The following is a 15724-nucleotide window of genomic DNA, read 5'->3' as shown; positions in this document are numbered from 1 at the left end:
ATTTTTTTTTGGGGGGGGGGAATGAACAAATTCCTATGCCCCACAAATAACCCAGAGTTGCAATTTAAATAAAAGCACACATTCTATTCATGTAGAAACACCAAGCAGGCTTCACAAATAACCCAGAGATGCATTTGAAATAAAAAAGACAACATTCTACTCATGTAAAAACGCGCCGATTCCCGGACCGTCCGCGGGCCGGATTGAGAAGGTGATTGGGCCGGATCCAGCCCCCGGGCCTTAGTTTCCCTACCCATGCTCTATTCCAATGGCATGAGTATCACGATGACTGGTAGATTCTTATGTGCTGCAGCCTTCATCCGCCTTCACAGCCGTTGTAACATACCACTTGTTATCATCTGCCTGTTCTGTCATTGAGGACTTCTGGGATCATTCTTTGTCTAGCTCCTTCCCCTTGACCTTACCGTCTTGGGTGACCCTGTTGGGAGTACGAGACTCCCGATGGCTTTGCTCACAAGGGCCATAGGAACAATCAAGCCCACTCACCACGACAAGGTGATGATCCAGCAAGTGAGATTGCCTCATATAGCCCAGTATGGTCTACACTGACGGGCAGAGGTTGAGGAAGGGGTCTCTTTCTCAGCCCTACCTGGCGGTTCCTGGGGTTGAACCTGGACCCTTCTGCTTGTGGAGCAGCTGCTCTACTGCTAAGCTACGACCCTTCCTTGCTGGGATGTTAGATTCTCCTTCACTGCAGCCAAACATCAGGAAATCAACTGGTGACAATATTTGATGGGGGGAATTGACTGGCTTGCTGAGCTGTCAGAACAGAGCATCCGGTCGGGTGGGGATACAAAACGTGAGTGCATTTGTTTTGGACAGAGCCATTTTGCAGGCTTGGCACCTGGGGTTCTTGCTGATGCCCAATTCTGGGGCTACGTCCATTTCCCTGATTCTGTGTTTCTTTCCCTTCCAGCTATGAGGAAGAAGAGCGTGCTTTGACTGAGGAAGAGGAGTTCCTGCCCCACATTGCTAGCAAGAAACTGAACCAGTTCACTGACGTAGGTGGCCGTAGAGCCCTGATATTCTCATCTCACACTGGGTAGAAACTGAGACTATTGACATCCATTCTTAAGAGGTCCCAATGTACAGGATATCTGCTTTCTTTGAACTCCAGTTAACAGTCCACATGCCCTCTCCCTAACCATATATAGGACGATCCTCCATACTCAGAATTTATGGGGTTGGCAAGGGGCTCTGTGCATGGCCAACGGATGTTGCAACCTTTGCTTTCCTCATCTTTCCTCCTGCCCTCATTTCTGCCAGATGCACCTTTTGGCCACATCAGAGCTGAAGCAGCCACCAGGGGAATCACATGCCATCGCTTTTCCTGGATGGTGCCATTCCATTTAAACGGCAGGTGGGGAGACTGCATTGAAGGATCTCCCATTTAAACCAGTTCATGCTAACAGAAAACCAGCATGGCCTAGAGGAGGCTAGCCACAAGAGCTGTTCTCCCCAACATGCTAGTGTTATATGTGGAAGGACTTTATTATATTAGGGAAGCATTCAAGCATTGTGATTGCACCCCCCCCCAGTCAATCTCCAATGGCACATCCCAGTAGCAAGAGCTGCACCCGAACAAGGCAACCAGTTCCTCTTTTGAGATTCCGTCTTTATCATTGTCCACAGCTTCTCCCTTCATTCGCTTGCTTGCCCCTTTTCTTTTTAATTTCTGCTGATTCTCTGTGGCCCATTTCCTATTAATGATGCTTACTGTGGGCACATAAGCATATTTATATCCATTACATTGGATTCCACGCTCCAGGCTCACGACCAACAGGATCCTCTTCAAAAATAATTATATATTTTTTTATAACAATTCATTGGTTTTCCAAAAGTAACAAAACAAAAAAACAGAAAAGAAAAAATTCATAACCAAATTAAACCATAAATTTTTAGTCAACTTCCCTCCACTCCCCCTCTTGGTTCCATTATAAGATGCTTGTTTATGCACGTCCATAAAACCTTATATACTTAACAATCCAATTTTTAAAACTTCTTCATCTTATTACAAGTGACTTTTAAAAGTTATACTAATGTGAAAATCTGTACACAAAGCTTAAAAAATATGCATTGAACAATTGCCATTTTTTGTAATAAATAGTCCTGCATAGTTCAGTAATTTATTTTGCCAATCTTCTTCTTGGTCTTCTTTGGTCGAAGCTTTTTCCTTCCATAGGGGCTGCTTGGTCTTAGCCTGGCATCCAGTCTCGCATATCGGAACAGAGCCTTTCGCTCAAACAGTTCATCAAGTCCTGTGCATCTCAATATCATAATTTTTTTTTCACCCCCAAAAATAAAATTTCAAGTAGCAGACAAATACCAAGCAGCTTGTGCATCTGGAGCAGGATTGCACAATTTCCCATGCAGAGTCTACTTTATTTTGCACATGGGGAAATGCCATTCTGCCTCTGTGCCCGCCCCCCCAGCAGCACAGAAGGTCTATTGTAGGCATAGTAGGTGGTGGCAGGCAGCAGTGTTGGGGGGCTCCTGTTGAATTTCATCTGTGATGTAAATGGCAGCACACTGGTCCCTGCTGTAATGTGCAGGGCCGGCCCAAGACGGTTTGACACCTGAGGCCACAATATGGCGCACCCCCAACCTGGGAGCAAAGGGGGAGTGAAGATTTACATTGGACACAAAAGGGGGGATCAAACCAACCTTCCCAGGTGGTTGAAGTGGGAATCAAAGGCAGTGGTGTGTGTGGGAAGGGGCCTGCTCTGAATCACACTGGGTGAGTACAGAACCCAGGAGACTCCAGAGGGCAGCCCCCCCCCACTTTCCTCCCTGGGAGTGGGAGGAGACCAGCGGTGCCTCCTATTTGCCAAGAGCCCACATTGGAGGGAGGCCTGCCAAGGAGGCAGCGGATCCGCTCTCCAACATGTTTACTTCAGCCATTGATGCCACCATGCCTTTCTTGGAGGTCGGAAATGCTGCTCCTATGGATGTTGCTGCCTGAGGCAGTCACCTCAGCTTGCCTCATGGGTGGGCAGGCCCTGGTGATGTCTGTGCCATTTTGTCCCCTTTTAAAAAGTCTCTTTAGAGTATTATTATAATTATAATTATTATTTCTTTAAGAGAAGAGGCATCAAACCCAGAGGGCCAAACTACGCACCCAGCAGATAACCAGACCCCACAGCCATAATTTTTCACTGAAGGATGCCAGTCCCTCTGAATCTGACTACAATGGTTGGTTCAGTATCTGTTGGATGCTAAAGTTGAGTTTCCATGTCAAAGAGTTAGACCTGTCTGTTCTGAACTCTGGCCATTCTTCTCCTAGAAGCTGACTACTGTTGTCTCTCCTCCTCATACTTTGCGCATCAAAACCGTCCTGCCAGTTAAAAGCCCCCTCCTGCCCCTTTCCTTATTCTGCCTTTCAAGAGGCTTTCACTAGCCCAATCTGCTCCAGCTGCTCTGAGGCCTGAGCAGAGGAGCCCCTGCATCTCCCAGCTCCGCAGTCTGAACTGAGGAGCTTCCCCAGACGGCAACCCTCCAGGTTTCCCCCTAGTCTGCAACCCCCATCAGCCCGTTATTCTGGCCAGCGATTAAGGATGATGGGCTCTGTAGTCCTTCAACAATGGAAAGGCATCAGGTTGAGGAAGGCTGGTCTAAATGTTTGCACTACGCCTGTGCGGTATAGTAGTTAAGAGCGGTAGTCTTGCAATCTGGTGAACCAGGTTCGTGTCTCCGCTCCTCCACACGCAGCTTCTGGGTGACCTTGGGCTAGTCACACTTCTCTGAAGTCTCTCAGCCCCACTCACCTCACAGAGTGTTTGTTGTGGGGAGGAAGGGAAAGGAGAATGTTAGCCGCTTTGAGACTCCTTCGGGTAGTGATAAAGCGGGATATCAAATCCAAACTCTTCTTTTTCTTCTTCTTGCCTCCCACATTGCTCCTACTAGCCAAGACTCCCACCCCTGACCCAACCACCAGCAAGAACATCATGTTCTCCAAGTTCCTTATTCTTCCTGGCTCCTAGACTCTGTCATAGGCGCCAGTCCCTTTACGTCAGGAGTGGGGAACCTGTGGCCCTGCAGATATTGCTGGACTCCCAACTCCCATCAGCCCCAGCCTCCATAACCAACAGTCAAGGATGATGGGAGCTGTAGTCCAGGAAGTCGTATGGCTCCCTTTCCCTGCTGTGCGTTGTTGTTGTTGTTGTTAACAATGCATTATCCACAACATGGTCTCTCCCCCTCCACAGAAGCGAAACCCGTTGCTTGTGTTGCGTGTGCCCCACCATTTTTCCCTGACCTGATTTTTGACTCTTCCTTCCCCCTCTGACTTGCAGTTTGAGGGGAAGACGTCCTTTGGGATGTCAGTCTTCAACCTGAGCAACGCCATCATGGGCAGCGGCATCCTGGGCCTGGCCTACGCCATGAGGAACACGGGGATCGTCCTTTTTGTGTGAGTGCCCCTGCCTGGCACACTGGCCAGGGAGGCTTCAAAGCCCTGGGGAGAAGGAAGCGGGTGGGAATGCGCCCCACTCATCCCACCCAAGGGCACAGGCCATTGGCAGGGCAGCACGCACAGAGCTGGGGAGCATAGCTGAGCAGCAAATTCCCAAACGGGGGCTCGTAGGAGCAGAGGAAACCGCCCAACACAGAGCCAGATCATCTAGCTTGGTAGCATTTGCAGGAACTGGCAGCGGCTGTCCAGGCTTTCAGGCACCTGAGATGCCAGCAATGGAACCCAGGACCTTCGGCATGCAAAGGAGATGTCCTGCCTAGAGCAGGGCGGTCCACCACATGGCCCTCGGTCCACATCCGGCCCTCAATGTATTTTTTGGCTGCCCTCGCCAACATTTGATTTCCCCCCTTCCCCAGTCCTTGCCCTGGCTTCCCACATCTGGGTCAGTGAGGCGTTGGGAAGGAGACATGAAGCTTTGCCAGGGTCCTAGAACCTCTAGCCTACTTAGCACTCTCACAGCTTTGGGGAAAAGGTGGGGGGGCTCTAGGACAAATGTCGGCCTTGCTCCCCGTCTTCCCAACAAGACAAGTGTGCAGCTCGCAAGTTCCACATCAAACTACACTTGTAGCCCACTTGGTATGAAAAGTTGGACTGCCCTTGTCTGAGGTTTGATAGGATTCTGTGGCCTCTGGGATTCTGTGCCTGGCTGCAGGAAGGGAGGGAGTTAGGTTTGGATTTGAAGCTTGGGGAGTTGGCAGGCCCTGCCCCTGGGACAACAGTGTGTGGCTGATGCTTGCTTTTGTCCATCTCTTCACTAGGGTGCTTCTGATCTGCATTGCTTTGCTGTCGTCCTACTCCATCCACCTGCTGCTGAAATGCGCTGGCGTTGTGGGTAAGTTGTGGGCAGCGGTAGAAGCCCTTCGCTGCTCCTCGGATACCATCTGTACTTGCCCCAAGAGGCACAAATCAAAGGTGTTCTGGCCGTGGGGAGCAGGAAACTTCATTCCTCTGTCTAGAGTCAGACAGTGTCTTTAGAGGACAATTGGAATTGGTTCAAGAAGGGTTTCGCTGACACGCTGTATTTGTGAGTGCACAGATCTTTATTTTTCATAATAATAAATTTTATTTATACCCCGCCCTCCCCAGCCAAGACCGGGCTCAGGGTGTTGTTGTTGTTTAGTCGTTTAGTCGTGTCCGACTCTTCGTGACCCCATGGACCAGAGAACGCCAGGCACTCCTGTCCTCCACTGCCCCCCGCAGCTTGGTCAGACTCATGCTGGTAACCTCGAAAACACTATCCAACCATCTCGTCCTCTGTCGCCCCCTTCTCCTTGTGCCCTCCATCTTTTCCAACATCAGGGTCTTCTCCAGGGAGTCTTCTCTTCTCATGAGGTGGCCAAAGTACTGGAGCCTCAGCTTCACAATCTGTCCTTCCAGTGAGCACTCAGGGCTCAGGGTGGCTAACACCAAATAAAAACAATTGATTGAAATAGAGCTTAAAAAACAAGATTAAAATGCAACTTTAAAATGCAACGTCATTTCAGTGGAAACTTAATAAAAAAAATTTGGGGGGATAAAAAGTCAAGTCTTCACTAAGGCCCAGTTCTGCCTCTGGCTGAAGAAGCTTTGAAGGCTTTTGGAACAGGACCAATACTTGCCAAATCTGACAAGCCATGGCAGAGAAACCCATGCTTTAAACGTTCTCCTCAGCCTCTCTTCCACAACTGCCACCTGCAGCTTCCAAAGTGCCCAGATTCCTGGTTATTAAAATGATTGAGGCATGAGGTGAATTGGCATTTGCAATTGATTTAGATCTCTGTAGTGGTTTGTGTCAGCTGGGACCAGGCAAGCTGTGCCTGAAGAGCATGTTTGGGCCTCCTTTCACTGCCTTAACGTAGAATCGCACACTTTCCTGACGAGGCAGAATAGGGAATGTCCCATGAGAGCTGGAGTGGCGAGTGGCAATGTTCATGATGGGAGAAGCCTCACTGGTAGATAGAGGGGCGGTGGCTGAACTGGAGGAGCGGTGACACTAACTGGGAGCCATGGGTTACAAGTAAGGTGATTTCCTAGCCATTTGTAAAAAAAACAAAAACCAATAACAGTAACAACAACAATCTGCATCTCTCTTTTTCATCTAGGAATTAGAGCCTACGAACAGCTGGGACTCCGGGCTTTTGGCCATGGGGGCAAAGTGGTTGCAGCTGTGATAATCTCAATACACAACATAGGAGGTAAGGGCTTGTTCTGACCCATAGATGTTCTGTGAGGCTAAGAAACAATCTGTCACAGTAACACAAAGCCCACCCGACCCCCTGCCACAAGTCTGGGGCTCCACAACCTGTAGGCATTATTGATTGTCTCCCAGCATAATGGCAAGAAGCATCCTATCCATTCATTTTTGTATGTGCAGTATAACTTCCTCCCGCTCTCCCCCCCTCCATGCACCCCCCAACTGCTCCAGGGGTTCCCCCAACCCTTCGAAGAAGATTTGGGAGAGTGTGGGGCTTGCACAGGGTGATTAGAGGAGGAGAAAGTCTCCTTGTGCAAGTGGAAATCCTTGCGCTTACAGGGCATGTTACCTGGATACTGCCCTGAACGTTTAGTCCATTTGTCTGTGCCAAATTTATCCTGTATTACTGCTAGCAGGAGAGAATGTGTGGGTAAAGAACTGTATAGGGTGCCGAAACTCTGGTCATTTTCTCATGAATCATACCTGCTACCTGATTTGGCTTGTATGCGAAATGGTGGAAAAATTTTGTCCTGCGGCCCTGCTGATTGCTCTCCTCCTGCTAGGTCAAGAAGGGAAATCCTCCTGACAGCTTTTTCTTTTCACAGCAATGTCCAGCTACCTGTTTATCGTTAAATCTGAGCTGCCACTTGTGATCCAAACTTTCTTAGGGCTGTCAGGGGACAACGGGTAAGCAAAACAACAATTCTTAGTCCTGCACTGACCTTTCCCCCTCTGTTGTTTCTGTTTTCTTTTTATTTATTTTAAAATAAAAATTAGGAAGGGCCAGTGACCACACTCAGTGTACAAATTTAATCAGAAAAGAAATAGAAGGTGACTTAGTAGGGCCTCACTTGATCTTGCTTAGCCCAGATCATCTGCAACCTTTCTGAGTGCTTTTGGCATTTTCAAAAAGAATTGTGAGCACCGCAACAAAATGGTTGCCATGGCAGGCCACAAAATGCCTGTGGTGGCCTGTGGAAGTGTGTTCTGCTACGATTTGCTGTCCCCTCCCCTGCTTGCTCACAATGTGGGGTGTGTGTTTTGTAGATGCTGAGAGGGAGGCAGTATGGCTGGGAGCAGGAAAAAGGGAAAATGCACAGAGTCCATATCTTTCCAAGGCAGGGTGTGTGTGTGCAGAGAGGGGTGGGAACGCGACAAAAACATCTGTCATGCAGAGAGAAGGAGGTTGGAAAGCAAGCAAACTGACCCCAGAAAGAAGTGTGGCTGGCAGGGGGAAATGGGATGGCAAACCAAGAAACAGAACTTGGGTGTTTGGGTGGGAAGCATCCAAGCCCCAGAGCTGAGGAAGGGCAACAACAAACACAAACCAATTCCAGGTTTAGGGTGGTGTGGGTGGTTGCCCCACACGGGGTGCCAAGCTGAGGGACACCAAATTGAGGAGATGCACTATTGAGGAGATCCATTTGAGGGTGCCAAATTTTGGCCTTGCTCAGGGCGCCATTTTGTGAAAGATTGCCAAAGTCCGCCCCTGCACAAACTTCCAGAGTGGAGGGGAAAACAAATGATGATGATGAAGATTTATTTATTCCCCAGCCACTCTGGGCTGCTTTCAACAGAGCATTACAAACAGAATAAAACTCCAAACATTAAAAACTTCACTAAACAGGGCTGCCTTCAGATGTCTTCTAGAAGTCAGATAGTTGTTTATTTCCTTGACAACTGATGGGAGGGTGTTCCACAGGGCGGGCGCCACCACCGAGAAGGCCCTCTGCCTGGTTCCCTGTAACTTCGCTTCTCGCTTGTTCAGATATATACAGAAGAGCCCTTGCAAGGAGGGGGACCAAACACCAACACTCCCCCCACCCCGCTGTTGTCAAGAAAAAGAGGGGAATAAACAACAACAATAGCTCAAACTCCCAGAGGAAGAGGAAAACACACACACACACACAGTCTTCAGTTCCTTCCTTCTCTTCCTCCCTCCCTTCCTGGGCATCATTACTGCTATAGGACAACCAGACTTGACCCCAAAGTACTACTAAAGCAATTAAGACCCATTTCCACAACCCCTAGTGTGGACATAGGGAACCTGCAGCCCTACAGATACAGTTGGACTAGGATTCCCAGCATCCCTGGCCACTGGCTCTGCTGGTGGGGGCTGATGGGAGTTGGAGTCCTGGAAGGTCACGTCAGGCTCCCTGGCCCTGCCTGGACGCATTCCTCGGCTTATTCCACAGGAGTGTTTTTTTTGGTGTGATTTCAACTTAATATCAGTTGTTTTTATTTTATTTAACGATGGCCAACAGATTTTTAAATTAAAGTTTTCGAGCCAGTGAGAACACCAACCTCAGAGTCAACTTGGGGGCAGCACCCAATCACATCCGTGGTTATTTTAAGGATCTGAACCCGCATTGACCTTCCCTCTGGAGCCATCGTAGGACCACTGTGACCCGCGATGAAAGTGGATCAGGATTCTTCCCCTTCTCTCTCTCCCCCCCCCAATCTTGGACCTTCCCTTCAAGCTAGGTCTGCTGTGAGGCCTTCGGAGCCGTTTTATGGAGGGAAGCAGCTGGCCTTTTTTGGCTCCATTTCCCTTCTATAAATGGCTCCCAGCGTGGGGCTTTCTGCCCTCTTCACATGCCTTCCCTGAGCAGGAGAGTTTCTGGGGCCTCAGCAGTGTCCTGAATTGGAGGACCCAACCCCCCTCAAACAGAAACGCGTAGGGCACATCCCCCCCCCAAGTGAATTACAACCTTTTTTTAAAAAAATAATAATATTTATTAAGAGTTTAAAGATTACAAAAAGAAAAAAAGAATTAAACAAATCAATATAATACAATACAAAAACAAAAACACTACATAGAACATTGAATTAACAAAACAAAACAAGAACAATTAAAAACACTTCCAATATTTCCAAACTTAGCTTTCATTCACTTGTTTCATTGACTTCCTCACGCCTCCCTTTTTGTATTCCACTTCAATTAACTGTTTCAGCAATTCCTTTCCATCTTCCTCTGTTTTCTGTCCTGTAATTAATCTTAACATATTCTGACCTTGTTTTTTTTCCTTTTAATACATTAACAATCTATCTGTACCTAGTTCCTTATAACATTTCTGCCAAAGCCATATAACTTCATTCCACCATTTTTCTAAAGCTCATTAATTTTACAATATTTCTGTAAATAATCTTTAAATTTTTTCCAATCTTCTTCCACCGACTCTTCTCCCAGGTCCCCAAGTGAATTACAACCTGCCCCCTGACACCTGTACTTGATGTTCGCTTTGAACCTGGGGCCAAACTACCACATCGAAACGCAGCTGTCTTGTAACATTATCCAGTCCAGAGTTAGATAAAGGGAAGGAGAAAAAGTGGCTGGAAAAGAAGGAGTTTTTGCAGAGGAAAGTGACCAGAAAGAAGGTTAAGCGCCCCTCCGTTCCCTGCCGCTACTGCACCAAAAATTAGGCCCCCCCCCCATCCCCAAGGCTGCCTCGTATGAAAGTAACCTCTGGCTAATGTTTCACATAGCTGTGTTGTGTAACATGTTGTTTGAACCTCTCACTCCCAGCTGTTAAAAACAGTAAATCAAAATGCTAAGTTTCTGGGGTGAGGGAGAATCTCGCTCAGTCACCCTTGAGGCCCAGGGCTGCTACTGTTGGAGAAAGTGGGACCGTGAGTTGAATAAATATTATTTACTTATTATATATTTATAGACCACCTTTTTCTTCTAACAGTCTCAAGGTGGTGTACATGGTTCCTCTCCCCCCCCACCCCCAATTTTATCCTAACAACAACCCTGTGAGGTAGGTTAGGCTGTGAGATGGTGACTCACCCAAAGTCATCCGTTGAACAGCTGAGTGGGGATTCAAACCCTGGCCTCTCCCAGCTCCTAGTCCAGTACTTTAACCATTTTGCCACACTGGCTATTGAAAAGATAGATATAGAAAAGATGATGCCAAGATACAGAGTTCTGGTGTCCATTGTGCCGGCTGAATGTAGCCCTGGAAGCTGGGAGGATCCTTGTTGGGCTTCACGGAGCATGGTAGAAGAAAACTTGCCTTCCATTTCACTCAAAAGGAAAAGAAAAGCTACACCTATACAGTGGTACTTTGGGTTAAGAACTTAATTCGTTCCAGATGTCCGTTCTTAACCTGAAACTGTTCTTAACCTGAAGCACCACTTTAGCTAATGGGGCCTCCTGCTGCCGCCGTGCCGCCAGAGCACGATTTCTGTTCTCACCCTGAAGCAAAGTTCTTAGCCTGAAGCACTATTTCTGGGTTAGCGGAGTGTAACCTGAAGTGTCTGTAACCCGAGGTACCACTGTACAGTGGTACCTCTGGATACGAACAGGAGCCGTTCCAGAGCCCCTTTCGCATCCTGAAGTAAACGTAAGATGCGTCTGCGCGTCTGCGTGTGCATGGGTCGTGTTTCACCACTTCTGCGCATGCGCGTGATGTCATTTTGAGCATTTGCGCATGCACAAGCGGCGAAACCCAGAAGTAACGCGCTCCATTACTTCTGGGTCGCCACAGAGTGCAACCCAAAAATACTTAACTTGAAGCTGCTTCAACACGAGGCATGACTATATTTTGGCTGATTATGCGGAGTGACTAAAAGGGGGCGGAATTTAACTGTGTACAGTTAAATTCACTTCCCGCAAAATGCTGTCTCAGGGTAGGCCCCTGGTCTAGAAGATGCTTTGTGGTTTTTTATTCTCATGCCTCCACTTAGAGTCACTGGGGTTAGGAAAGTTTGTTTATGAAAACTAAAAATTAAAGCTATCAATATTCTGTTGAGGCTCCCTTATACAGTCTGGTTCATCCAGCGCTGTTCCATCTCGTCTTGGGAGCTGCTGGGTCTCCCAGGTTTCTGGCAGAGGGCTTTTCCTAGCGTTTGGTACCCAAGATATCTTATAAACTGCCTAGTTAAGAAGTGCTGTCTAAAAGCAAACAGTATATCATTAAAAAATAAAATAGAAATACGTATTAAAACAGTTAAAACCACAATATAAAGGTAAAGGGACCCCTAACCATTAGGTCCAGTTGTGACTGACTCTGGGGTTGCAGTGCTCATCTCGTTTTATTGGCCGAGGGAGCCGGTGTACAGCTTCCGGGTCATGTGGCTAGCATGTGGCAAACCAGAGCAGCGCACGGAAACACTGTTTACCTTCCTGCCAGAGCGGTACCTATTTATCTACTTGCACTTTGACGTGCTTTCAAACTGCTAGGTTGGCAGGAGCAGGGACCGAGCAATGGGAGCTCACCCCGTCACAGGGATTCGAACTGCCGACCTTCTGATCAGCAAGTCCTAGGCTCTGTGGTTTAACCCACAGCGCCACCCATGTCCCAAAACCACAATATAGAAACACATAAAAACATGCAAAAATCAATGAAACAGAAATCCAGAGGATGGAAAACAGGGTCTGATCTTATGGGTCAGGGAAAGCCTGGGCAGAAGATAATTCTTTCCAAGACATATGAAGCCACCTGTATGGCAAAGGGAAGCACATTCCACAGTGCAGGGGCAATAACAAAGTGCCTGTTTTGGGCCACCGCCCTATGATATTCTGTAGGGTGTGATGCCGCAAAGGCTTACAAGACAGGTGATCTTTCAGGGAACCTGGACCTGAGTTTTTCAGAGCTTTGTGTGTCAACAAGACCTTCAACGATGCCTTATGAGGAACGGCTAAGGGAGCTGGGCATGTTTAGCCTGGAGAAGAGGAGGTTAAGGGGTGATATGACAGCCATGTTCAAATATATAAAAGGATGTCACATAGAGGAGGGAGAAAGGTTGTTTTCTGCTGCTCCAGAGAAGTGGACACGGAGCAATGGATCCAAACTACAAGAAAGAAGATTCCACCTAAACATTAGGAAGAACTTCCTGACAGTAAGAGCTGTTCGACAGTGGAATTTGCTGCCAAGGAGTGTGGTGGAGTCTCCTTCTTTGGAGGTCTTTAAGCAGAGGCTTGACAACCATATGTCAGGAGTGCTCTGATGGTGTTTCCTGCTTGGCAGGGGGTTGGACTCGATGGCCCTTGTGGTCTCTTCCAACTCTATGATTCTATGGTAGCTGACTGACAACCAGTGCACATCCTCAGCACTGGTGTAAGGTGTGCATGCCCAGCGGCTCCTCTCAGCCGTCCGGCTGCAAAATTCTGCATTATCTGCTACTAGATCCATCCCAAGGGAAGCCCCATGCAGAGCACATTACAGTAGCAGGGAATGGCAAACCTGAGTCTGTTGCAGCAGAAATAACTTTAAAAGGCATTTGCCATGCGCACAAGCTTTCTGATGACATGGACACCAGCTTTCCAAAAGTTTATAAAAGCTGCAAGACCTTGAGGGTGCCAGGTGCGTTTGTTGCTTTTTGTAACATGGCTTCCTCTCTCGGAAGTATCCTGCTGGTTGTTTTTGCTCATTAATATCCATATAGACTTAACGGAGGAGACGGGAACCGGGACCCTGTGCTTCCCAGCCACTGTGCAGAAGGGGGAATTCAAGCTCATTGCACAAAGGCGAGAAAAGCTGCCCAAATTCCCTCTTGGATGCAGCGGTTAAAGGACAGGAGCCCTGCTTACTTTTGGCTCTGTTCACCTGAGGGGGAAAACGTAGCATCCATTGGCTGTTGTGACCTTGATATTGTTTGTTTTCAGCGAGTGGTACATGAACGGGAATGTCTTGATCATCGTTGTCAGTGTTGGTGTCATCCTGCCCCTGGCTATGATGAAACATTTGGGTAAGTGGTAGAGAGCATCTGTCCCTGGTGTTTTGCTTGGGTACACTTGGATAAGCAATGGCCCAGCCACGGTGTGTGTGTGTGTGTCTGCAGGGCTGTCTTTACCCAGGGGTGCGGGGCACCTGGGCGCCGAATTCTGGGGGGCAGCAGGCACCTGTCACTGAAGCTGCCTAAGCTCTAAACTATCTACCTGGTGGGCGATTGGTGACTGCGGCAATGTCCGCTGTGTATTGGCTGCCGCTGCAGCAATTGTGAGTGACAGGTGGCTGCTTCCGCTGATCGGGCAGACGCTAGGCAGCAATGGCAGCACGCATGATTGCAAGTGGCGCTCCGGCGGGTGAGTCATAATAATGTTTAATTTGGGGGCACTGGGCAGATCTTTGCATATGCTAAAGACGGCCCTGTGTGTGTTGTCACTGCAGTGAACATTTCCTTCCTTCTTCCCTGAGAGTTGAAGGCAATGTTGTCTGTGTCTCTCCCGCCCTCTGCTGGAGGGAATCAGCTTTGGCATATGAGTAGCATCCTGTTCTCACACTGTCCAGTCAAACCTGCTACCTCCTCTGGGGAATTACTTTTCCCTCTCAGCTTGCATGCCCATGGGAAATGTTGCAGGTGAAGAAGAATCTGTATGTCCTGTTGCAGGGGGTTGGGCCAGTCTTAAGAAATTTATTTTAAGTAAATAAATAGGTGTCAAAGTTTACTTCTAGAGTAGGTTGCCACTTACCTCTGTGCTCCCAGAATGTTCCTGGAATGAAGATAGGGTGGTCCGTGGCCACCATTAAGAGGGTCCTTTCACAGACAACACACACACGCCCTTTCCTGATCAAGTAATTAATATTTTTTAAGGAAGCCACTGTCTCCACTGCAAGCAGACCTTTGCCCATGTGAATCACGGCAGTGCCTTCCAGCCAACCTATTTATGGAGCATTCATTCTGGTTTGTTGGCACAGAGAGGTTAGACAGCAATAGCTTTTCATGTAACACTTGGTTCTGATTTGTTTGCGTGGAAGTCGGGCAAGAGTTATCTCACGCTATCCAGTGCATTTTTTTGTCACTTTTCCTTATTGCGAAAAAAGTATCGATTCTTTTAGGGGAAGTGGGTTTGCTTTGCAACAGTGCCTATTCACCTTAAGTTGTGCAACCTGAATTTGTTGGTGCGCCATTGAACCCCGTCACAAAATAGTGGTGTTCTGGAAGCACCCAATAAATATGTTCACCCTATCCCCCCAACGTCCCCTCTATAGGGCGGCCTAAATGTGCTTCCTAGTCTGGCAAAACTGCAGAGATTTTAATTTCAAGTATTCCCCCTAGCCCTAACCCTGTTTGTTTGTTTGTTTGTTTGTTTGTTTGTTTGTTTGTTTGTGATCAGGGCTCTTGTGCCTTTTAGCAGAACGATAGAGAGAGAGGTGCAACAGGTGCTGTTTTTGTTGGCATGGAGCAGGGATCAGCAACCTTTTTCAGCTGTGAGCCGGTCCACCGTCCCTCAGACTATGTGGTGGGCCGTTACTGTATTTTGAAAAAAAAAATATATGAATGAATTCCTATGCCCCACAAATAACCCAGAGATGCATTTTAAATAAAAGGACACATTCTGCTCATGTAAAAACACCAGGCAGGCCCCACAAATAACCCAGAGATGCATTTGAAATAAAAGGACACATTCTACTCATGGGAAAACAAGCTGATTCCTGGACCGTCTGCGGGCCGGACTGAGAAGGTGATTGGGCCGCATCTGGGCCCCGGGCCTTAGTTTGCCTACCCATGGCATGGAGATAACATGTTGAGCAAGAAATTGTGTTGTTTACAAGCAGGTTGAAAAGAACTGAACAGGGGACCTGTTCTAATCCTTGTTAACATTTACTCTATGTGGAAGCTTGATGTGCTCCCTCTTTCTCTCTCTCTCTCCCTCCTTCTCCTCACAGGTTATCTTGGCTATACCAGTGGGCTCTCCCTCACCTGTATGTGTTTCTTCCTCATCTCGGTGAGTTGATGGGAATTTTCAGAAGCGCGGTCTTCTCCCACCTGGAGAATTGTGTTTTCTTTATAAGCTGCCAGGTGTAATAGGAAATGGGTATCCAGGGCTCCTAGTACTTAACGGGGAAATGGATTTTGGGGCAGCTTCTCCCCCCACTCCCTGCTCCTTTTCCAAGCTTGGTATTCAACATCAGTTTTCATTCCCGCCTTAAAGGTGATCTACAAGAAATTTGAGATTCCCTGCCCCCTCAATGGGACGCACTCTGAAAAGCCCCCCGTCTACTATAATGGGAACAATGGCACTTTGGGTTCTGATGATGATGATGATGTCTGTGCTCCTGAAGTCTTCACTGTCAACTCCCAGGTTAGTAGGAAGGATCCTGAAAAGGATT

General features: G+C 47.9%; 1 protein-coding gene across 2 annotated transcripts in view; it reads left to right on the top strand.

Annotated features, from left to right (window-relative positions):
• Positions 1–15724, top strand: part of SLC38A5 (solute carrier family 38 member 5) — a 49738-nt gene that overhangs the window by 21775 nt on the left and 12239 nt on the right. For both annotated transcript variants that reach the window (XM_079960095.1, XM_079960096.1), the window contains exons 3-10: positions 938–1022; positions 4314–4429; positions 5251–5324; positions 6574–6666; positions 7271–7352; positions 13276–13358; positions 15281–15339; positions 15547–15696. In XM_079960095.1, coding sequence (XP_079816221.1) covers positions 938–1022; positions 4314–4429; positions 5251–5324; positions 6574–6666; positions 7271–7352; positions 13276–13358; positions 15281–15339; positions 15547–15696 — 742 coding nt within the window. The remainder of the gene's footprint in view (positions 1–937; positions 1023–4313; positions 4430–5250; positions 5325–6573; positions 6667–7270; positions 7353–13275; positions 13359–15280; positions 15340–15546; positions 15697–15724) is intronic.

This window comes from Podarcis cretensis (genome assembly GCF_951804945.1).
Source record: "Podarcis cretensis genome assembly, chromosome: 17".
In the NCBI taxonomy this organism is placed as follows: Eukaryota; Metazoa; Chordata; class Lepidosauria; order Squamata; family Lacertidae; genus Podarcis; species Podarcis cretensis.
The sequence above is the reverse complement of the archived record's forward strand: the minus strand, read 5'-3'. Positions and strand labels throughout refer to the sequence as shown.